Here is a 24,280-nt window from a genome sequence, read left to right on the forward strand (position 1 = left end):
CATATCACAAACGGTAAAAAAAGTTTGTTTTGAATATGCTTCACTCTTTAGCTAGAAATTCCTCTTTAATTAGCTTGTTCCTCAGCCATGTGATGGAGAATGAATCGCCTTCAAAGATCACTATCAGATGCTATAGAACATGCAGAACAACTACGGGCGTTTGCGCAGTACCATGGATGGCAGGAATTGACGCTGGCAGTGTCGACAGTAAACGACTTGGTTTAAATTATTGATCTCTTAAAAGAGTGTTGATTGTCCTATTGTTTCCTTGCATGAAATAGTTTTGTATGATACGCCATCAAAATTGACATTAGACCACGCCCAGTGAGTATTTTTAGTGATCCTGTATTAAGCGGCCACCTGTATTAAGCGGCCAGTTCCTCAAGTCCCGAGGGTGGCCGTTATATACAGGTTCGACTGTAAACGGTTACAATATTTAAAGACGATACAAATGAAAAGTTGAGATGTGATTGGTTGATAAATAAAGAAAGCTGAAACTTGTACAGTAGACAGATTAAGTTTCATCGCGTCTGAAATACGAAATATTGGGCAATAAAATTATTTTAGCTGTCCGATCAGCCTTGCATTTAATTTTACGTTTTATTCAACATTGCTGATCCTGATCTACACAAAGATCCGGCTACACTTTGCTGCTGTTTGTACAAGTGGTCCCTGCACTATTCAAGAGTTACATTATGTAATGATAGGATTCTCTAAAGTGACAGACGATTCCAGTTACAGTGACAATGGTGGTTTTAATTTTCAAAGATTTTTGTACAAAGCTACGTATGTGACCTACTCATCTAACCGTACATTGCCATACATCTCTCAGAAGCGGCAATGTATCGTGAAGATTTTCCAACAAGATTCTCTTCGTCCAATCGCCCACTCCCCGCCTCTTCTTCAAGCCGCGAGACAATGAAATCCCCCGCAGCAGTGTCAATGTAATAATGAAAATGATCAGCAAATACATCCACAAAACAACATTTAAGTTACTCCATTTTAAGTAGCTTTCGTTGAAACAATGTTGTCGTTAAGCAACCATAATGGCCACCTTATTTGCTTTTTTGATCCGTCAAACGGCATTAAAACAACGATAAAAGGTAAAATATAAAAGAAATACTGGACCCATGGACCAGCATTAAGAGTTTGTCAGGTCGGGTTGTATGTTCGCCTCTAAAACCTGTTTTAAAAGGTTGTCCACTGTTGTATCGTCGAGTATTTCAGCTTTGTCTCCAAGTTCTATTTCTGGTACTAATACCCGCAGGAGTTTACACACATTTTCCCGCAGGTTTCTCAACTGCTGAGCAGATTTTGCCAGCTTAATCCACTGTTGCTGTTGACTTAGTTTTCCCAGTTTAATTATCAAGTCGTTGTCGACGCCATCTAAAGTAAGTTCATGGCTAATTTCCGGTTCAAATTTCTTCTCCTCTGGGGGAGGGGATGGGTCGTCAATGATTATAACTTCCTTCTCGACACGTGTCTTTTGAACAGGCGGCTGCTCTATGACGTCATCATCATCATCACGAGACCTCTTGAGTCCATTCACCTGGGGGCTGAAAAGAATAAAAGAAAAAAAAAATAAACTTCTGTTAAAAAGAAAACTTGCATATTTGCCCTCACTCTTACAAAGTTTGTGACACTCAATCCTTTCCAAAAACCAACCTTAGGCATTTTAGAACAAACGCGAAACATAAAAACTCTCAACAGTGTGACTGCATTCGCTACGGAAATAAATTTAGGACGCTTAAAACTGGATGACAAGGTCCTTAAAGTCGAAGCAACATTGAAGACTAAATGTACCGTCACGTCAGGTGTTCGTATCCATGCAGTCTTCACTTTGCTTTGTTCTGTGTTTACTCAAAGTATGTTATCTAAAATGTTTAGTTCAAACTGGAACGACTGAATGGAACAGTGCTCAATAAATTTTACATTAGTTACACGTTGTAACGTAAGTTTTTGTTTTCGAAGTTTGTTGTACGGAAATCGAGTCTGAACATTTTTGTAGTTTAAATACTTTCATTTCTGTGCCTCATTGATATTCTGAGTATCCCTCTACAGTGCACTGCAATGACGCTATTCCATCACTTAATAACTCTCTGTATGTAATTACTTTTAATCATCCCATTACAAATGGTGTTTTTATAAGCATTAAGATGCTGATCATAGATTCACACCTGTCGATTTTTTCAGTTTTTATTTTAACTGGAAGAGCTGTTGATGCTGCGACTGCAGGTGCCCCAGAATGCACCTGGGAGATCTGAATACTGGCAGCTGTTGATGGTAATGGAGTGACAGGTGCAGCAGGCTTTGGTTCCTGTTTGACCTGCACCTGCAGGAAATTGAGAACAAAAAATATTAACCCAGGTCTCTTTCAGATCTTGTCTGAAAAAAAGGAGATGTTGCCGTTAATCTGTTTTCTCATAAATGGACAAGCAGTTTACACGACACTGTATATTATAACATAGCGCGCGTGCATCCTAATTTAATTCCTATTGGCGTCATCATGGTACATTTCTCAACATATGCACGGCCGTGCGTCCATCCGATGACGAGAGCAAGTCAGATGGGGGAAGCATGCGCGCGCTGTGTTATTAACAAACTTTTACAGAGAGACAACACCATAAAAATGTATATTTATAGGAGCTTGTCGAAGTTTAATAAAACGTTTACATTAAATCGCTGTGAGAAACCACTTTCACCTTTTTTTTGTACAGAGAATGTTGTAATTAATAAGGGAAAAAAACCTGTTTTCTAGGAATCATTTACTTTATTTTCACTATGTTATAAAAGAATTGGTTCATGCTTTTAGCTGTGCGTATATCGAGTTATGGATGCACTTGGGAAGTTTGAAGACCACTCAAGAAGCTAGAGTTGCTCTCGGCTACGCCTCGAGCAACTCTTACGCTTCTCTTGTGCTCTCCAAACTTCCCGCGTGCATCCATAACTCGATATACGCATGCTAAGCATGAACCAATTCTTAATTAAACAATCAAACAAACAACTGAAGAAAAAGGAAAAGAAAGCCACCCTGTACTCTTCACATTCACATTGCCCTTATCACCACCATAATCAGCTACGAGTTGCTTCTGGCTGATCTCATAGCTCAGTTGGTAGAGCAACGGACGATCAAATCTGGAGAACGTGGGTTAGATTCCCGCCAAGGTAAAAGATATTTTCTTTGCCTCATGCGGTCTCTCATTTCCTTACTAGGGATAACAGTGAGCAGGAAATTCATGGGTTCACTTTGCACTAAAACATGCATGCAGAATTCTAATTAGCAATTATATGATCCATCATTCAAGCAAGACAACTATTGCTCTACGAAAGTACAGCTCTAAACCAGTTTCCACAAAACATGAGCTGGAATTTGAGACAGTTTTTCTTCATGTCCTAGCAATGGCAAATATTTGCATTTAAACTTACCAGACAAGCAAGAAAACTGAGAACAACAAGTGCATTCTTAAGAAAGATGTAGAATTTAACATGCCGAGCATGTGACGAAGAAAAGTCTTCAACTGGAGTTGACACAAGGAAGCGAGACTTGTGGCAAGCAAGACTAACATTTCACCAAGTTCACATGCATTCCTGTGTGACCACAATCTAAAGAATGTGAAGTGGCACTAACTAAACTCTCAGATCTCATTACAATATAAAAGACAATCTTTGTTGATAATAGAATACCTGCAATGCTTGAGGCTGTGATGGAGTAACGGGTTGCACTGCAGCAGGCGCAGCAGTTGTGGCAGGTGAAGTCTGAACAAGCTGAGGGGCAGCTGCGGCAGCAGATGAAGACACTGCTACAGATGATAATGTCTGTGGTGATGGTGCGATGTATCTGTACCTGTCACTGACAGTCACCTGATTCCTGAGCTCTGTGGGTGACTTTGTTACGGAGTCTGTAGCCTCAGGCATCACAGCAGATACTGGTGATACAACTGTCGCCTGCGTCGCTTGCCTGTTCACCTCTTTTAATGACTCTAAGGGTTTGTAGCTGGGTGGCAATGCAGGAGATCTCAGTGGAGAGCTAATTTGCTGGGGCAACCTATTTTGTGCCACGGGTGTGGTAGTTCCCACTGCACCACTAACACTTCTTATTTGCGGCTGTGGTTGAGACGATTGAACTGATATAGTTTTTACTTGGTACTGCGGTGAATTGTTTGAAACAGAGGTCATGATTTGTGAAACAGGTGTTTGCAAGTGAATTTTATGACCCGATTGCAACACTAAGTTTTGAACTGTGACTTTGTTTTGTTGTGGTGATGGATCAATTCTTATCCTGGTTGGAGCTTTTAAAGACTGTACAGCCACCACTTTTGGTGTTGTCAAGTCTGTCACTATGCTACCCTGCTGCTGCTGATTTCTTCCCTGAGGGTTCGGCATGATTTGTAACAGTGGCTTTACACTCGCACCTTGGGCCTGACCAGAGACAGGGGCAGACGAGAACACTTTAACAACCTTGACTGATTGTTGCAATTGATTCTTGGTCGTCCTCACAGTGATTGGTGTCTTTGGAGTTGTAGCCACAGGCACACCATGAGACAGTGGTGTTGTCTGACTCCGCACTGTTCCTGGAGACGCCTGCAAAGGATACAGACAAAGTAAGCAAACCTGAAGTCCTGCCCCAATTGCAAATATTTTGTGATTACAGCCACTGAAGCTTGCCCCACTTTTAGAAGTACTTTAGTTCACCTTCTACACCTTCTCAATTAAGGCAGACGTTTCTCCACATACAAAAAGACATCTCTTGGAAAAAAAAACAATAATAACAACAACATCTGGAAGAAGGCCACAGACACCTCTCTAAGAAACAAGCAGAAATGGTCATCAGTGATCAGTTTTCACTGCACTGAGGGTCTGAGACATGACAGGTTTTTTATAAATTTTACTGAGATGCGTGATTGAGGCTTTAGTAATCCATAGCTCACGAATTCCATATTTTTACATTCACATGAATGCAATGGTTGATTTCAACATTGCCTGTGTGTGATAAACTGAATGCAATGTGATTTGTAAGGTGTTTTGTTAGAGATGTTTGAAAAAACGCCATAAAAAACGCCATAAAATGTCCAAAACTTGGCAGTGAGACCACTCGCCTGCAGCTCGTGGTTCCACTTGAGTTTTGAACATTTTTTGACGTCATTTTATGGTCTATAAGAGTATAGACCATAGAAAACTGCCGTCGATTTGTTAAATACCAAAATATGAAAACATACCTTTATGGCACTTGTTGGTGGTGCAATCAACTGAAAGAAAAAGTGGCTTTTAGACTTCTTTGGATTAAAATTTCTTAACTCAATTACTGGTAATAATAAAGTTCAACTTAACTAACCAGATTAACACAACTTAAAACAGGTGAAATGAAAAGAAGCTAAAAATGTGCACAACAATGAAATCCAAACTATTGCATTATTCTGGCTCATTGGTGCCAGTTTGGTGCTAAAAAACCAGTCTTTTATAAAACACAAGGATAAGAATGGAAGCTGGTCTGAAGTCAATATTAATTTTGCATTTAACTCAAACTTCTGCAACCACAGGTTTACATGAACATTTCATAAGCTCATTTAATGTAAGCATACCTTAATTCGTAGTGGCTGAGGTGACTTGTGCTCCCCTTTAACTTGCTAGAAAATACAATAATATTAAATAAATGTGATGGTATACTTCAAGCCTGGTGATGACACAGGCATACTCGGAATAAAGAAATCTGAGTGCTCCTATCAGGAGTCGAACCTAAGACCTTCCGATTACTAGTTTGGATGCTCTACCACTGAGCTACAGGAGACTCGTGGGAGCACTCGGATTTCTTTTTTCTGAGTATGCCTGTGTCACTTTCTAGAATAATACATCATTCTCATTACAATAATATTGATAATAGTCTGGATAAGCCCTTTCATGCAAATTGGCCACCATTTTGAATTGGTGGGACATGGCACAAAGCAGTGTCTTCATGGGAATATGGCAACAACCAATTAGTGGGTAAAAATTGATTTGGGAAACGAATCAAACTCAGAGAACAGTTTACAATACTTAAACAAGATTTTTCTCATCAAATTTGGGAAATACAGGTTTTGTGGATGTTGGACATTTGTGTTTTTTAGTCATCCACTCAATTCTCAATTTATCAACAACAAGCTGGACAATCCACTTACCCTCGATACCCCCCCCCCCCCCCCATCTCCCCCCACCAATCCTGTAAAAAGTGTAATTTCTAATATTCTATTTCTTTAATTTGGCGATAATAATTAGAGTTCTCATCTAACCTGCCTGATGGCTTGCTGTTGTCTGGCACTGTTTTGTTCAATTGACTGAAGTATTGATGTTTCACTTAGAGATTCTATCTGAGAGAGCTGCTTCTTCAACCTAAAACACAAAAAAATGAGATCGGGTCACATCATGCGTGTGTGTATGTGAGGTTGATCTTGTTGTTATTGCCTAATGTGCAAGATACAAGATGCTCATAAAAATAATTGTTTTCCTTGAGTCTAATCCACATTACATTAGTGCTTGGATGTATATTAAAAAATCTACATAGTTCCTTAGAACAGTACATGTTGTATGTGAAACCATTATCAGACTAATTTAGATTATCCCTAAAGACAACACAGGGTTTAAAATTTAACTGGATAACACACCTCTGCAATTCAGCTTCTTTTTTCTCCAAATCTATTCGTTGCTGCTCCAGCCTTTTTGCCTGAAAATAAAAAGGTTAAAAATGAAAATTATATATTATATATATTTAACAATTATTCCACGAGCGCGCGTTGGATATGATATGATAGATAGCTAACGAGGCACGTAGCACCAAGTTGGCCATAATCATCTCATATCCAACAAGCGCAAGTGGAATTGTTTTATTAAAAACAATCAAGAAATATTGCTAGATCTTACTGATTTCGCTGTACAAGAACAACCAGCAGACAATTTAATGGTCGCCATTTCTCGGCCATGGTATAATGGCTCATATACCATGGCCGCTAAGCCAATCAAATCTCTTGAATTGCATTGTACAATGATTCAGTTTTTAATAATATATATTATGCCATGTTAAAACAGTTACTATACCCTACCTCTTCTTCTTGTCTTTGTTTGGCTTCCTGATAAATGGACAAGATATGAAATAAAATTTTCATTATCATGGCAATCAACATGTAAATTAATTCCCCAAAAAAATATTCACTGAATAATGGCACGTACATGCCTTAGTATTTTAAAGGGAACCTCCACTCTGACAACAAATTGACAGTTAAGGACGGTGCCTACTAATACCGAAGTATTTTTGTGCGGCTTATGACTATGCGGGAAAAACAGATCTTAGCAAGGCCTCTTGGAATCCAAAAAGAAAATTGGGGGTAACCACGCATTTTTCAGAGATAATTAAGCAATACCATCTCTAAAAAGCGCCAAAATATAAAGCAATGTATGGGATTTTTTTCCTAAATTGAAGCTTAATTATCTCTGAAAAATGCATGGTTACCCCTAATTTTCCTTTGAGATACCAAAAGCACTTGCTAAGTTCTGCTTTCTCCGTATAGTTTTAAACCGCGCAAAATTATCCTTGTATTAGTAGGCACCACCCATAGGAAACCCGAGTGTCTCGAGATGCGCAGAACGTATGCGCAGTAACAATAGTAGGCACCGTCCTTAAGCATTGGAAATAGTGTCTAAATTCGTAATTTTAGTCTAAAACATAGCAACTTATTACCACATGAAATCCAACATGGCAGCGCCCGGGAAATTTAAAAACGAAAATAGGCGATAATCAAATCATGTTTTGACCGACACTGAAATATTATTTCCATGCATATGTTTTCCAACGAATGTTTCAAGAGTGGAGGTTTCCTTTAATAATCCTTTAGACCATATAATGTAACTGCAATTAACACCACAATAATTTTCCATTCAGAATCATATGATAAAAGTCTTTGCACTACAAAATGTGAGTGTCTGTGATAGACAAGGTTCCAGCAATTTGTCTGAGTAAAGGTCTTTTATTTATGGTTTTCATGCATCCCTCCAATGATGGAAATGACATCACTAAACAAACAAGACGCCCGGCTAATGGCATTAACACGGAATGCTTAATGTAGCCCCAATTATTCCTGATTGTATGTTTCGCAGATAGTTAAAAACTATCGTCCATTGGCAATTGAAAGAATTGTCTGAATGGTTTTATTCAGATATATTGCGTGATACTTATCATTGTGTTACTAGGAATCATACCAGAAATAACTCTGCAATAATGTCATGACCCCGCTGAACTGGTCTGGCCTCCTCTAGCACTAATCCTTCGCGTTGATTATTCAATCTGTTTTTGAAAGCGGGATTTCTTCGCTGTGATCTCTCCCAATTTCCACCATTTCAACTGTCGAGTACTACCTAGAAGCTATTATTTCGATTTACCACTTGAAAAAGGTTTGTTTTCTCTCTGAAAACGGCAGATCAGAGTCTTAAATTCATACATGTGGCCGCCATTGAACAAATTAAAACAACTTTTCGAAATGATGACTTGCTTTGACGTCACACAGGTAGAGATAAGTGGGTCCCCTCCCTCGTGATAAACGCGCTGATAATGGATTTTGATTGGGCCGCTTTTGTTGAAGACAATCAGAAAAATTGATCCCGTCTGGGAGAGGGCAGAATTTACTGTAGGTTTAATGAATAAATCAAATGATGATTTGACGTCACACAGGAAGGGATGAGTGGGTCCCCTCTCTCGTGATATGTGCCTAAATAATAGATTTTGATTGGGCCGCTTCTGTTAAAGACAATCGGAACAATACATCCCTACTAGGGGAGGACATATTTTAATGCATAAATTAATTTGTCGATTTGTGGCTACGACGAAGAAAAAAAAGATACCCGACCCAAACCTAGACACGGCCTGCCCTGCAGGGCATTCCGTGTAAAAAAAGAGACATCACTATACACTGAAGATTATTCATAAGGGGACAGTGTGGTTAGGTTCTAGAAAACAAGGTTACACAAGGTATTCAAGAATGACACTCTTGGTAGAGATATCAACATAATCATTTTACATCTTCTTACCCTTTCCTTGCGTTTTCTATCTTCCATCTCTCTTTCCCTACAAAAAAAAAAGCACTTTTTGACGTTTTGAACTTTATGACAAGGCTTCCAACAAAAGGAGAAAAGGGAAACGTACAAACTGGCAGGGTTTAAGGACAACTGATATTTCACAACTTTCTGAACTTTCCAGGTTCAATGTATAGTCTAACCTCGATTATCCGGACTTTTCGATTATCCAGACTCTTTTCTATGGTCCCAATTTTTTCGTGAATATTAATTAGCTGCGATCTTGAAAACTAAAAGTTGTGAAAAGCCCAATAATCCTTTCAAAAGACTGTTGAAACAGCGTATTATCCTGTGCGCTTTTCAAAATTCGCAAGTGCGATGAGACAATACCTGAACTAAAAGTTTTTTTATGTGTGTACGTGTAGATTTCACGATTAAAATGATGTTTTCTTTGCTGTAACCTTTTGTTTACATTTCTATCTCATTAATATTCATATTTTCGATTATCCAGACTCTCAATTATCCGGACTATTTACCGAGGTCCTGACAAGTCCGGATAATCGAGGTTCGACTGTATTGAAAATTTTCCCAAGTAACAGGATTTTATGAACATATATATCTGCCTTTAAGTCTGTTTATTTTTCTATCTACTGCCTAGCTAAAGGTATCAAATTCAAGCAAGGACTAGCCACATTTCTAAACCAGTCTATTCAGTCAAGCTCTCTTGAAATCTGGCAGACACAACTGGACAGGTTAAAGACATGCGGCACAAAATGATTATGAAACCAGAGCTGGATATAACTATTCACATTATCAGTGCTTAAGACGTTGTTCACAAACCACTTACAATCGTTTCTTTTGCGTCTTGACATACGGCTGCTCTATTTCTTCTTCCTTTTCCTCAGGAATGTCACACGACCTCATATTAGGGGAGGGATTGTCTTTACAGTACCACTTGTCAGGCAGTTTATTAGGAACTGTACCATCAGGTAACTTGCGCCACTTCAGACATTCAGGATTGTCACACTGCACCCATATCTGGTCGGGAAGTTGTCTGAAATAAAACAATACCTTTTCAGTGTGACTGACCCCATTGAATTGTAATGTAAACTGTAAACTTTATGACATGCTCCAAAAAGGGCCATTCAACATATAATTACATCGTTTAAAATATATTTACAACTTTTTCACTAATTTAATTTCCTCCTCAGTTTCCGGACCCAACGCGTCTGCGTTTTGCCATATTCAATTGCAGTGAAAAGTTACAGAACATTTTCAAAATAGGATTAAAAAAATGTGGAGTGATCGTATGAAAATCGCTCTCAGCGAAAAAATATTTTGAAAGAAAAAATTTGCAGACATGTTTTGTTGTTTATATGTTAAACTAGCTACTGTCCAAATTTGAAGGCAAATGAACAAATTCCCTTTGAGTTTTACCTTAGCTCTTTAAAGTGTCCCCTTTAAGTGAAAAAATTGATTAGAGAAAACAGTGCTAAAAATTTGACAATTTAATTTATTTCAAAATTCTTGGTATAGTTTAATAGCCTGTTGTATAAGCTTTAATTTGATGTCTATGGGGTTCAGGTATCCACATTTTAATCCGGACCTGCTACATCGCTTGGATGCAAGACACCTCTATAGGTATATGGTAACCTTAAACATCTTGAACTTGCAGATGCACGCATCTCACTTGGCAGTGTGGGCTTGGACTATGCACTATCTCAATGAATTAAAGTAACAGTCAACAAACAACTTACTGAACTTCCACTGGTTCAGGTATGGGATCTTTACTGTTGGCACGCTGGGGACCTTTCTTCTCATTCCTTGCAAAAATGAACACACAACAATAAGATAAAACCAGAATCACTAAGATCAGATCAAATTAAAATTTATAACAGTTTGCACATTCAAATAAAGAGAATATATCGCAGTTTGCCTACCAGTACTCATTCAGTTTGTTTCCCAAGGCAGCAATACAAGATCTGTAAAGATGTTACAAACACACATCAGACTTTACAGTAGTTCCTAACTGGTAACAATGTAATAATTTCATATTAACTAGTTTGACAATTCTGATAATTGTAGGATAAGCAATTTTGATCCACCATTACCCATTGATCACTGTGCTGGCCAAAACCGGCCGCAATTTCAAGCACGATCGCGTTCGGTTCCTTCCTCCCCTAGAAGGGATTTTTTTGTCCCCTATTGTTCTCATTGTCTTCAGAAAGGACTGACCAAACAGAATCCACTTTCTGTGCATATATTTATAGGTCTTAGGGGGGCCTAGACAAAAGAGTTTTTGGTCTACGCAAAACCATCTCAATTTTCAGTTTTTGTTGCCGTGTGCACCAGACGCCTAAATTTTTAGTCACCGATTTTCGCATTTTCCAAAGGAAACGCACCTTTTAGAAATGATAAATCGAAAGAAGAACTACTAAGGAATACTTAACAGTTTCAACAGTGGATTTCCGAGAAATAATGGCGAAGATTTTTTATTTCGAGACGAAGTACTTCTGGTAATTCAACAGCCAAAAAATTACAGGTTTGATTGTGAATTTGTACTGAAATACTATTCTAATTGACCGATTTTTCGTGTTCTGAACAGTTTTTGTGAAATTTTTGAAAAACTGTGCCCTGCAAAGGTCGATAAATATGCTTCAGAATGGATTTGTAGTTCCTTCCAAACGCTTATTTACGCATCTCTTGTCTCGCATTGTGTGGTTCCAGAAAAAATCCATACCCCTCCCACGGAAGACATTTTTATTCTAACCCCCCCACCCCCTCGGAATTTCCGTTCCAGAGGGTTTATGATGACCCCCCCCCACCCCTCCGGAATTTCCTGGTTTTTAAAACCCTCTTCCATGAACCCCTCAGAAGTTCAAAATCCATTTAGACTAGGAAAATTGACTACTCACACTATTACGATCAATTTTTTTATTATTGAAGCGACGTTGACGTCTCTAGTTCAGCTATTTTAAAATTTACAACACTGCGCTATTTTACTTGTTTATCCTTTTGCTTAAACTATATCCTGAAAAAATTGGATAGAACTCTAAAATGGTCGATTTTTTTTTCGTCAAAAAAACACGGTTGTATTCTTTGTTGTTGCGTAGTTTACGTAACTTTTCTTTTTCACCTAAAATTACAACGGCCTTGCAAATTCCATTTTGGTAATGACCTCTGCAGAAAAACATTTGCTAATTTACCGTGAAGAAACCACTATGAATACAAGTTGCACATTGAATATACGATGCTGGGTGTTTTATTTATCAAGTAGAATTTGAAGAACTTTGAAAACCCAGTCGAAAACTGGCTACATGCACAAGAATTATAAGCCGCCTTTGAGAACAGTTTCAAAAGGTTCTCCCTTCAAAACTTCAAAATTAATTAGTCCGTGGAAATTGGATTCACGTCTCGGCACTTAATACAAATAGTTATCTCTGTACTGAGTTCGTGAATGAAATGAATTTGAGAAAGAAAAAAAGTTTGTGTTTTTAATGTTTATGTCAAGTTTTTATCAAATAAACGTCGCTGTTTCATGTCCCATGGGATTCAATCTTGAACAAAATTTGCATACATCGAAAAAGTTGTGCATTTGATTCAGTGGCGGATCAAATTTCAACTGCAATGTACATCAATATTCACTGGATGGAAATATCTCTGCAGAATCTTTTCTCTTTCTTCCAGAAATCTTTTTTGTGAAAGATTGCATTCAAGAAATGACACGTTTTGTGGCCGCGGAAAAATAATTTTCCGTGGGAAATAAATAAATAAGCGCTGCACGCCCGTTGTACATTAATTTCGCCATGTCAGAAATAGATTTCAACCGCAAACTAATCTGTGGAAATTATGCGAAAGGCCATGCTCATCAAAAAAGTCACTTTGTTCAGAAACCTTTTAATCTCACTCATTTGATGCTACAATACGAGTTAAGAGCCAGGGCTTTTATTTATTTCAAACCTCGATTTTCAAACGATTGTGAAATCACAGCCATGCTCGGCATGATATGAGGCTGACTGATCGCGCCGCGAAGTCGAACTTCAAAGAAAAATACCTGTCATGCTGCCGTTACTTTCGCTTACCGGACAACACTTCTACAAAAATGATTTTTTCCAGAATGATTCATCATTTTCGCTGCTTTTGTTTCAAAACAACGTACGTAAATATGTTTTTGTGCTTCAGATCGATCGTATGTTACTTTCAATGTTTTGTACATGGTTCGTGATCCTTTGGAAAACTAGTTCCCCACGAAACCCCCCTACCCTTCGGAAATTACTGCCCTTTAACCCCCCCTCCCCCTCGGAATTTCCAAAGGTCTTCCGTGGGGGGGTATGGATATTTTCTGGAACCACACATTTAGAATTATACGCATTTCTTTCTTAGGCATGAGCAAAGACTTTTCTGAATAAATTTTTCATTTAGGAAAGCTATTTGTCTGTTTTTCTTTCTATTTTCATTGACGAAACGTGACAACTGCATGACCTTGTGTAAACAAAGACATTCCCTCAAGATGGATCAAATTTTGCCGATGTGGTGCAAGGAACAAATTTCATCGAAATTTTGGAAATTTTTACTTTCAAGTTTGTTTTCTTGAAAATTTTATCAGGCAACTAGTGTATTTTATTCCAAATTCGTGATTTTAACTATCGGGTTATTCCAGAAAAAATCCACACCTCCCCGACGGATGGGATTCTGGAAATTCTCACCGGAGGGGGGGGTCAAAGACTCTGGAAATCCAGGCGGGAGGGGGGGTTGAACTTAAGAAAGTCTTCTGCAGCAGTCATTTCGACCGATAGTTACGGCAATTCGAACATTTAGTTCGGTGACACTTCAGCGCTCTCAGACCCTGAAAATAATAGAAATATTTTGTTCACTTATTTCTCACCTAAAATAAATGATAATCTAAGTTCTTTCGCAGGTCCTTTTATAGCAGAAAACGCGAACAACAAGATAGTAAAGAACGAGCCATCGCAACATTGTTGCAACGAAGAGTTTGAAACGCCTGACACATTTCTACTCGTACCAGACCCAGCGCGCCACCGTTGTGTAATTTCACGTCCACCATTGCATTCTTAACGTGGATTCCACTGCGTCAGGCGGAAGAATTTTTTACTTGTGCAACCAAGGATGCAGAGCTATTAGCTAAAGAAGATAATTCCAAAGAATTTTGGTCCAAACATTCCCTCTTCGTCGAAAATACTCGAGAGGAACTTGTAGCCATCTGTACCTCGAAAAAACTTTTGGAAACGTAAGTTATTGCGAAAGCAACAGAAGGAGAAAGTTCTTGGACGGGTTCCTGCAACATATACAGTGGAAACCTCTCTGAAGTCCCATCGTCCGTAGCACAGTTGAACAAGCAGCCAGTGCGTTTTCTGCGTGCCGTGTTTTCCATTGGGCACAAAGGATGAACTCGTTCGCTTTTTCGCATTGTTGCTCCTTTCTTTTCTTAGTTCCGCACGATAGAGTTTTTAATATTAGCAGAAGCTTTAGAAATTAAAAAAGAACATCTTCTAGACGTGATGGTGCATATTTTATATTAAAGATAAATTAAGCCTAATATTTTTTTTCCGGAAATCCAGGCCGGAGGGGGGGTCTTTTGTTTTGGAAATCCAGACAGGAGGGGGGGTCTCGTGCTTCAGGAAATCCAGGTGAGAGGGGGGGTTAAAAAACGACCCCATCCATCGGGGGGGGGGGGGGGGTGTGGATTTTTTCTGGAATAACCCATTTTAGACCAAAGGGGTATTGGTTTTTTTGCCCTGTAAGTTGTGTATTTTTACTGCACATGGGGTTGGAAATAACCACCTTGCAAATTTGGCAGAATTTGGAAAACCTCTCGAAACAGCTAGTGATCAATGGGTTAAACTCTCCAAGGTATTTGGGTGTACTTCTGAAAGATTCAGGTGTCTCCTGGTCCCCAATCAATTCCCACTAAACACCTCCATTTGATATCTAAATGTGGCTCGAAGTCAAAATGCAGTTCCCCAAAAAAGAACAATTCAAAAGAACATGTTATTGAGCCGAATCTAATTTGCAATGGAGGCTCTTGATCTTGCACGGAAAGATATTTTAAAAATATGCAGGCCAGTTCCAGTTCAAAAACAAGAATGTGAATATGGTCTATTCAAATTCAAAAGGAGAAACAGAAATTATATTGTATGGGAATTGGCAAAATAAATAAAAATACTTATGTTATTTTCTCTTAGTTTGAATCATTAAGTTTAACAACCCAATTAGTATAATCTGTCATCTAATATGATACATTATCATATTATTATAGACCCTATGCAAAATGCCTGACATATTCTTTGGCTTGCATTCAAAGTAGCCTGACTTATCAATAACATCATTCTTGAATTCAAAAATCAAAATAATATTTTACCTTGAACAAGGCTAGTAGGGCTAAATTGAATGCAGACAAAAATATTAAAAAGTTTAGCCATTTTTGCATAAGGTTTTTATACAATAGTATGCTCACCTGCATGCCTTTGTGTAATCAAAGTCTTGTTTGTTATGAGTTGGTTGCAGGAAGTCGCATTCAATAACACCCACCACACCAACTCCTAAGTTATTGGCCTGAAATAAGAGAAACCTTACTGATCAGTCATACAAATGCACGCTGCATTTAGAAATTTGTTTTTACCTATGCAATTTCAGTATGCTAGTGCTACTAGTCACAACAAGTATCTCGCTACATATAGCGTTGATAAGATATTAGCTCTAGAATGGTGCAGTCCGTTTTGGTTTCTTCAAGCATATTACACCCATAGCACACCTCTCAGAAATTCAGATAACAAACTGTGGAAATTTATGTGATTACAGCGTTTATACTCTTTTGGGAATTAAAAATCCCCACGACTTTCCATGACCTTTTCAAGATTTCCATGATAAAGCGTTTGCATTTTACAGTGTCAAAATGCGTAGTGTTTATTTCTACTGAGTGAAAATCTGTTTCTTGGTTCCTTTTAGTTTTTTTTTTTTTGGAATGTTCACCTTCTTCCATTTTTATTCCCTAAAAGAATGCTTTCTTAAGGCTGGTTTCCATATGATCGCAGATCGCAATAAGGTCTGCGATCGTCTGCGATCGTGATCGCAGACGATCGCAGAAGATAGAACCATCTTCTATCTAAAGGCTGGTTTCCATATGATCGCAGATCGCAGATCGCAGATCGCAGATCGCAAACAATCGCAATTGATCGCAGACGATCGCAGGAGATAGAACATGGTTCTATCTTCTGCGATCGTCTGCGATCACGATCGCAGGATCGCAGACGATCGCAGAAGTAGTTTCCATATGATTGCAGACGATCGCAGACCTTATTGCGATCTGCGATCTGCGATTTGCGATCCGCGATCATATGGAAACCAGCCTTTAGATAGAAGATGGTTCTATCTTCTGCGATCGTCTGCGATCACGATCGCAGGATCGCAGACGATCGCAGACCTTATTGCGATCTGCGATCATATGGAAACCAGCCTTTAGTGATAAATAGTATTCACAAAACTTACCAAACATCATCTACATCTTTCAGTTATTCTATTATTTCTAGTTTTCTATTTACTTACCCTTGACTGATAACCAACTCGAACATAAGGTTTAATCAATCTGTTTCTGTGGTACATCATAATCCCGTAATGATTTCTGTTCTGGCTAAACCCAAATGTTATTTTAACTGATTTGTTAGCCTATCAAATTTGAATTCTTGTTAAGAAAATTTATTTCACTCAATGACACTGAATAATACATAAATGGACAAAACAATTGAAGGTTAAACATGGACCTGTACTATAATAGGAACCTTGGTCTGGTCTGGCCACCAGTTAATTCACTTTAGACGATGAGTTGCCGGGGTGCTTAGACAAGATTTCATAGCTAGAAAGAATGAATTTGAAATAAATTGCTATTTGAATTGAATTGTTACAGATTTTTTCAAAAAACAAACTAAGAATGTTGTTATGGCTGCATGTGCAGTTCCAGAAAATATCCAATCTCCCCTCAAGGAAGGTTTTTTGTATTGCACCCCTCCCCCCCCCCCCCCCAGGTAATTCCAGTTTAGCTCCATACTTTGCTTTTAAAATTTTGGATTTCAAGACCCCCTTCTACCCCTAGGAATTTCCAATGGGAGTGGATTTTTTTTCTGGACTTGCACAATTTACACTATTTTTTGTTGAAAATCTTCTTTTAACCCCAAATTAGCTTTTCAGTTTCTTTGGCTTATTTTCTTTAAAACTGCGTGCAACCGTTAACAATTTCACATACATCTTTTACAGATCATCCACAATGAGTTTTTGCCAATGTCACCATTCACAGACCATCATCATTTGAAGAAGTTTGTGGAAAAAAAAACTTATTAAAATAAGTGACTTCAAGGAAATTTTTAGGTGGGCAGCATAAAAATCTGTTTGACTGGTAATTGCCATAATTTGATAGTGTTAATCATTAATCACTGTCCAAGCAAGAAAAAACTGACAACGTTTTACCATTATCATTGAAATTAACATAACATTAAATTCTAACTAGGAACTCAACATTAAATCCCCCCCCCCCCCAAAAAAAAAAAAATAATAATAATAATAATAATAATAATGACCAGGAACTCAACACACACACACACACAAAAAATGAATTTCACAATATTATTATTTTAAGTCACTTGGAGGATTTTCCACGTGCACTGTGTCATTTACTCTGTCCCCAATATTTGAAGGGCTCTGGGCAAGACCTTCCTCCTGGATTTTTGGTTGTTGTTTGGTTTGCTCAAAAGTAACTGAAATTCAGCATGTGGACTTGAATCATTTCAGTTAATAACCACTGCCGAAATAAGAGTAGAGTTGGATAAATAAAAGAGAGTAATTCTTAAAAGACCAGGAAAGGATACAGTTCCTAGTATAGAAGCTGCGTTATTTTCTCGCATTGTCGTTGGCCTGTAGTGATCCACCTCTGTTTTACTTAGACTCTTCGTTATCACCACAGTGCGAACTTTTTTACCTCTCAATATAATCTGCATTCTTGGTCGCAGGTATAAAATTGCACAATAAGCCTAAAAACAAGAAGAGAAATGATATTTTAAATTTCTGCAAATTATTAGTCAATTATAGAAGCAAAGATGAAAAATTACTCCATTGTGCATCTCGCTAAACTTCAAATTCAAGTTCTACACAGCAAATGTTTTTATTAGTTGCTACAATCTATATAAGGGCAGAGAAAATTTTATACACACAGTAGATCTTTTCCTGTTTTGAACTACTGCAGGAGTTCCAAGTTGTCAAGGGTTTCACTCATTCAGGAAACAGGGGTATCCAACAGACCATTTCAGCTGAATTCCTCTTTGGAAAGCCTTAATTGCCTCAAAACTTCAGATTTAGTTATACAGAAGAACTAGAATTTTATTCCACAAAAATGCCTTCTCAAACCTGTACAATTCATTTTTTCAGAGGGGCAAATATGTCATTCAAAGTGTGAAATCAAGGCCAGCTAGCATTTTCCTAAAGCCAACAACAGGTCATAAATTTGGGCAATAAGATTCTGTTTCCTAAAACTTTCTGGAACTTAAATTGTAACCTAATGCATCCCAACAGATCAAACCATATCAGCTTGCACAAATTATACGACTTTAAAATCACATCAAACTATCTGGGAATACAGGGGGGTCTACGACATGGTATCTACTGTTTTTGTTCCTGTTTTTTCTCACCCTCAGGGAGTAGTCAGACTCAGGGATGTGGTTTTGTCGCTCCTGCCTCCTCACTCTAGTGGCATCCACATCAGTGTCTTCAGGAATCCTGATATCGTCCGGTGTATTAAAATCAAACTCTGGCTTGCCATCTGGAGTTGCCCGAACATTGAAAATGATGATGCGAGTTCCACTGGGATTTTGAATGCCAGCAAACTCTGCTAAAAGCTCCTCTTTGTATCGAAACATTGAGTGTGTGAGAATGTCCTTTAATGCTTTCTCCTTGTCTGATCTTGGAAGAATCTTTAAGATGTGTTAAGGATTGTATTCCTTGAGAATGTGGCGAACAATCATGAAACTTTGGAAAACAAATGAAAAATAAAACAAACTAAAAACATTTAAAGTTTCAGAAATAATAAATAATTATATTGTTAGATGAATTTTTCAGTCAGGGACTCCTTTTGAGATAACTTGGATTTTCTTTTTCGGAGTATACCAGTGTCCCTTGCTGAAAAATTCATCTATCATAATATAATAGATTTCACAAATACCACTCATCCACATTCAAATCCTAGCAGTATGCAGAATGCTAGTCACATGAACCTACAAAATTTTATAGTTTAAGGACAGTGCCTGCTTTTGTTGCTGCGCATACGCTCTGCGCATCTCAAGATACTTAGGGACCGTTCATTTTTTATGAGCATGGGGGGGCTGGTGGGATTTGGGGGGGGGGGCCACGAGAAAAAAAATGGTACTAAAGGGGGGGGCTACCAAAAAAAATTGAGTGAAAGAGGGGGGGGGGGTCACCAGCAATAATTGACTAGTAGGGGAAATTGAAAGTGGCTCAACACAGAAACAGATGAAGAAATTGAATATTATTTCAATTTCCTAACCACTTTTAATTTGTTTTACATACTGAGGTCGAAATCTGCATTTCATATTAACAACAACTGAGGAAATGAAGCATATCTGTTGGAAAAGCAATAATGAATATAAACTGAAGTAGACACCTATGTTTGTACAAGTTCAAAATATCAATATAAAAACGTAACAGTCTCACTATTGAATCATCCATGGGGGAGTAGTTTTCTATTAAGTGGTTGTACTCAGAACTATATCAATAGATTGTTTAATGTTCTGTTTAATAGTACTCACTTTCATAAAGACTGTTGATTAGTAAATTATTTGAACCCAGGAGTATCAGTAGACTCAGAAGTATGCCTAGTGTGAACATCTAGATTAGTTTTTAATAATAGAACTGTTGTTGGTGACTTCAGTTGACGGTAAATCTGAGCAGAGGCCATCTTCAGAAAAGCTTGTAACTGTCATTTTTAATAGCAGTACTTTAATATCCAGGCGCGTAGGAGGGGGGTTCGAGGGGTTTGAACGAACCCCCTTTGAAGATCAGTACTGGCGGAAGAAAAAGCACAATGGGGAGGTTGAACAACTACATGAGGTGTACCATGCGAGAGAGTAGAAATGGGTCTAAAAATGCAGGAAATGAGGTTTCTGGGAACCTAGATTTTCAAAAATTTCCGGGGAAGCATGCCCCCGGACCCCCCTAGTAACAGTGCCTCCAGCACTCAGCAAGATTTGGGGCTCAACGAACACCCCTATCTAACCCTTACCTACGCGCCTGATATCTGTGTGTCCGCTGTTTTTTTTCTGTTTAATATGACTCGTAATCGTTGATTGGTATGCTTCGATCCGTATTTTGTTAGTCAGATCTGTACGTGTATTAATTGTTTCTACTCGAAGGGGAGTTATTTCACGTTAACCATTTGCTTGATTAATTTTTATAGTTCATTTGAGAATCTAAATGGAAATTTAGGGTTTGCCGTTGTCGTAAACGTGTTGCTATCTATAAAACGTTTTCTTAAACAAGAGAAATCTTTACCTAAGCAGAGAACGGGAACTTTTTAATAGTACTGTAAAGAAATCACAGTGTAACAATTACGTTTATCTTTGATATAAACAGTACATAAGCGTTTTGTTAAAGTTAGGAGTATGATTTGTTTCTGGTTGGGCGGGAGAGGGGGGGGTCATCAGAAAAAAATAGTTTCTGCTGGAGGGGGGCCATGTGGAAAAAAATTGCATGCTAGGGGGGGGTCATACAGTCTCGTAGTGGTAAATAACCAAATCCCACCAGCCCCCCCATGCTCATAAAAAATGAACGGTCCCTTAAGTTTCCTATGGGTGGTGCCTGCTAATTCAGGGCTATTTATGCGTGCTTTAAAACTATGTAGAGAAAGCAGAACTCAGCAAGTGCTTTTGGTATCCAAAAAGAAAATTGGGGGTCACTATGCATTTTTCAGGGATAATAAAACTTCAATTTCGATAAAAATGCCATACATTGCTTTGTATTTTACTGCTTTTTAAGGTGATTCCGTTGAATTGCATTGCGCATCCTTGCTGCGCATAATTTTTCGCGTCATTTAGCGCGCGCACAAGCGCGTGCACACAGAACATTATGGGATTTCGTTGAGGTTAAGCTCGGCAGGAAAAGAAATGGTCTTTCTCTTCTAAACGAGCACGGTGACCCCCATTTTTTAATGCATCAATTTAAATGTCATACGGCTGGCCACTATATATCGCGATTTAAAGAAAAGTTTAATACTCTACTTTGAGATATTTTTATTTGAATGCTTTAAAAAGCACGTATTTAGGAAGTGCTGCTTACGTGCACACGCAGCAAAATCTTTGATTTTTTTCATAATCTTAATTCCAGTTCAATGAAAATAGTTTGTTGTGTAAGATTAAAGTAAATTTTGTTGAACTGCTTCGATATTTTAATGCAGGAACTTAATTTTTCTAGAAATGATAGTTCCCTTTTCTGATTACTAGCGTTTCTAATATAAACCTCGTGGGTCATCTATTTACTATAATAGCCATCCAGGTTGCACAAAAACGAGCACCGTGACCCCCATTTTTTATTACATTTTTGTAATGCTCATAACATAGTTATGAACTGGACCAAGTCTTAGACAATTTTAAATACTCCTTCTTTTTCAGCGGAATCACCTTAAGATAATTATTGCTTAATTATCTCTAAAAAATGCGTGGTTACCCCTAATTTTCTTTTTGGATTCCATCAGCCCTTGCTAAGATCTGCTTTTCCCACATAGTCATAAACCGTGCAAAAATACTTCAGTATTAGTAGGCACCGTCCTTAATGGACTAGATCATCCAAACTATCGGAAGGTCATAGGTTAAAACTCCAGTTGAGAGAACTTGGATTTCGTTTTCCTGGGTACGTCTGTGGTACTGATCTGACTGATAAAACTTCACCTATCATTTTTATTACAAGGCAAAATACATAACATCACATTTTCTCAAATAACTATATTGTTCAATTTAATTTCTCGTTGTTCAAGAGTTTATTTTGATATAAAAAAAAAACCGACTTGTTTCAGCAAATAATTTATCGTAAGTTTATTAAAATCATTGTTACCTGAACTTATGACGAGACGTCATAAGATTGTATCCAATTAAATTATGTAAATATAAGTTTAAAAACCGCTAAATTACCCTCAAATAAGCTATAAGCCTGTCTTCTGCGGTGTAGACATATCATATCTAACAGGGCGCCAAATTTGAGTTTGGCGCGAACGTGCAAATATGGCGGAAGTAAGACGCACGATTAAATCTTGAGTACGGCTCCTAGTAAAATATTTCAATCTTTACAAAGGATATTTCCATCAGAATCCCACGTAACCATTGGTACAAGAATTGTCTCCGCTTTAATGGCCTCTAAATAAGTTTGCGATAGAAATCCAACGCTTTTACTATCGCTGTTTTTCGTGAAGACGATTGCATCGCGTCCTAGTCGCATTGATCCCGATTTAAAACCATTGCCATAATGTCCGACAGGCATATGTTGTCCTTTTTTGGCTACCTAAACAAAATAAAACGATAAAACAATAAGTGGAAGGATAGCGGTCCGCGGAATTTACCTATGTATGTGAACAAATCAGAGCGGAAACATGAAGTAACGCAACGTGTCATGGAAAACCTTCAGCTTCTCAACCTACCTTGTCACAGAATCCGAAGCTGCAATAGAAAGAATGACAACACATTTGTAAGTATTCAACGGTTTAACAACGAATGAAGAACTGTACAATAAATCGAGCAACGATTGAAGTAAATTGCGTTCACTTTACCTTAGCATCTTATGTAGTTTTTCAGGACCCATACCGGCTCCGTTGTCAGTGAACACCAAACAGTAGTTGTGTTTATTATATTTTTTTACATCTATCCATAGCTGACTTGCATTCACGTCAGGGTCGTAGGCATTGTCTGAAGAACAAGGACAAATTTAACAAGGCTGAACAAAAACGGGACGGATGCAACCGGCACAGATACGATTAATTTTATTTTAGCTTACCGATTAGTTCGGCGATAGCGCTGAACGGCCAAGTGTGGCTAGTCGAATTTGTGTGCAAATACTTGGGGCTGAGCTGAAAAATATAAATATTTTTCTTAGAATTTAGTGCAGCTAAGTCACATAAACAAACGGTGCACATACAGTGCTGAGCCGGACGCCTGCATCCGCGGAATCGGCCGAAGGTAGGGTTGCAGCCATGTTGTTTTTGTAAAATCCCGTACTCCCTCTCACAACCCGGCAGTTATCTGGGTGCCCGCAACACTGACTGCGGTCGTACGCGAGTTTCGCTTCGAAATTTAAAAGGCGTGGACAGGAGAAAAAGATTGGCATATAAGGAGAAAACGTCAAGACGAGCCAATCAGATACTTGGATTTTGATGATTGACATGCCGAGCTAAAGATATCAGCCAATGAAATCAAAGGTCAACCACGCCTTAGCTGCCGCGCAGAAATGCGCGCGCATGTATGCTAAAATATGGTTTCCGCAAAACAGGTTTTGGATTGGAGCCAAAGATTTATCAAATGGTTCCAGATGCCATCTGTCTTTCACTCCAGTGAAAAGGTAGTTGTTAGCGTGCGCGTCAACCAGGCCGGAAATGTAAAAGCCCCTATTCTTGCAGCACAGAATCTCGTCAAGTGAAACAAATAATTACCGAATCGAACGTTTGCTTTCATGCCATGACCGATCATTCACTGGATGGCGGTGAGATAAAACAAAATGCAAATTTACAATCAAGATTGAAACGAAATTAGGACGGCGGCTTTTGTGGGGAAGTCTTAAAAAAGAAAATGTATCACGGCATTGACGGTTTCGATCAAAGAATTCCCAAGAATTCCACAATGCTTTTCCCTTCAACATAAATTAAATGTAAAGCAGTGAAACTCGATTTCCGGTAACACGGGTTTTAAATTGCTTGCATGTAAAAATAAACATTCACGGCTGCGAACACGCGGCTGGACTTTGTCAACGACTGATTTTGCACGTGATAAGCACATGTTAGACATTGGCCAGAACATGTAATGCGTGGGACACTCGCTGCCTTATATGGAAAATATACGATAAGCTTGCGTAATGACGTGTCGTATTTTCTTTAGCTTTGTATTGGTTACGTGGCGCCCTTTCGTCTGCTTTTCGACCCCACGCATTGTATTTCCTTTGAATTCTCAATATTTATTGGCTGGTAGACTTGAAA

General features: G+C 38.3%; 1 protein-coding gene across 1 annotated transcript; it reads right to left on the reverse strand.

Annotated features, from left to right (window-relative positions):
- Positions 1-735: 735 nt before the first annotated feature.
- LOC146450077 (uncharacterized) lies at positions 736-23,388 on the reverse strand. The gene is made up of 21 exons (XM_085100756.1): positions 23,230-23,388; positions 23,089-23,161; positions 22,865-23,000; positions 22,732-22,754; positions 22,400-22,595; positions 18,726-19,011; positions 17,910-18,071; positions 16,597-16,716; positions 15,509-15,606; positions 10,974-11,015; positions 10,791-10,856; positions 9,881-10,087; positions 9,049-9,085; positions 7,071-7,097; positions 6,636-6,694; positions 6,264-6,363; positions 5,580-5,624; positions 5,217-5,246; positions 3,685-4,581; positions 2,178-2,332; positions 736-1,556 (listed from the first exon to the last, which is right to left on the reverse strand). Exons 1-21 carry the CDS (start codon positions 23,284-23,286, stop codon positions 1,142-1,144), a joined length of 3,231 nt encoding a protein of 1,076 aa, XP_084956882.1. The 5' UTR covers positions 23,287-23,388; the 3' UTR covers positions 736-1,141.
- Positions 23,389-24,280: the final 892 nt, after the last annotated feature.

This window comes from Pavona decussata, unplaced genomic scaffold (assembly GCF_977016875.1).
Source record: "Pavona decussata unplaced genomic scaffold, jaPavDecu1.1 SCAFFOLD_510, whole genome shotgun sequence".
In the NCBI taxonomy this organism is placed as follows: Eukaryota; Metazoa; Cnidaria; class Anthozoa; order Scleractinia; family Agariciidae; genus Pavona; species Pavona decussata.

Bases quoted from the DNA above. Each gene is read 5' to 3' on its own strand.
- LOC146450077 (XM_085100756.1), bottom strand. From the start codon at position 23,286: ATGGCTGCAACCCTACCTTCGGCCGATTCCGCGGATGCAGGCGTCCGG. The intron at 23,162-23,229 runs GTATGTGCACCG...TATATTTTTCAG, and splicing joins CAGGCGTCCGGCTCAGCACT to CTCAGCCCCAAGTATTTGCA. The intron at 6,695-7,070 runs GTAGGGTATAGT...TTTTATTTTCAG, and splicing joins AACAAAGACAAGAAGAAGAG to GCAAAAAGGCTGGAGCAGCA.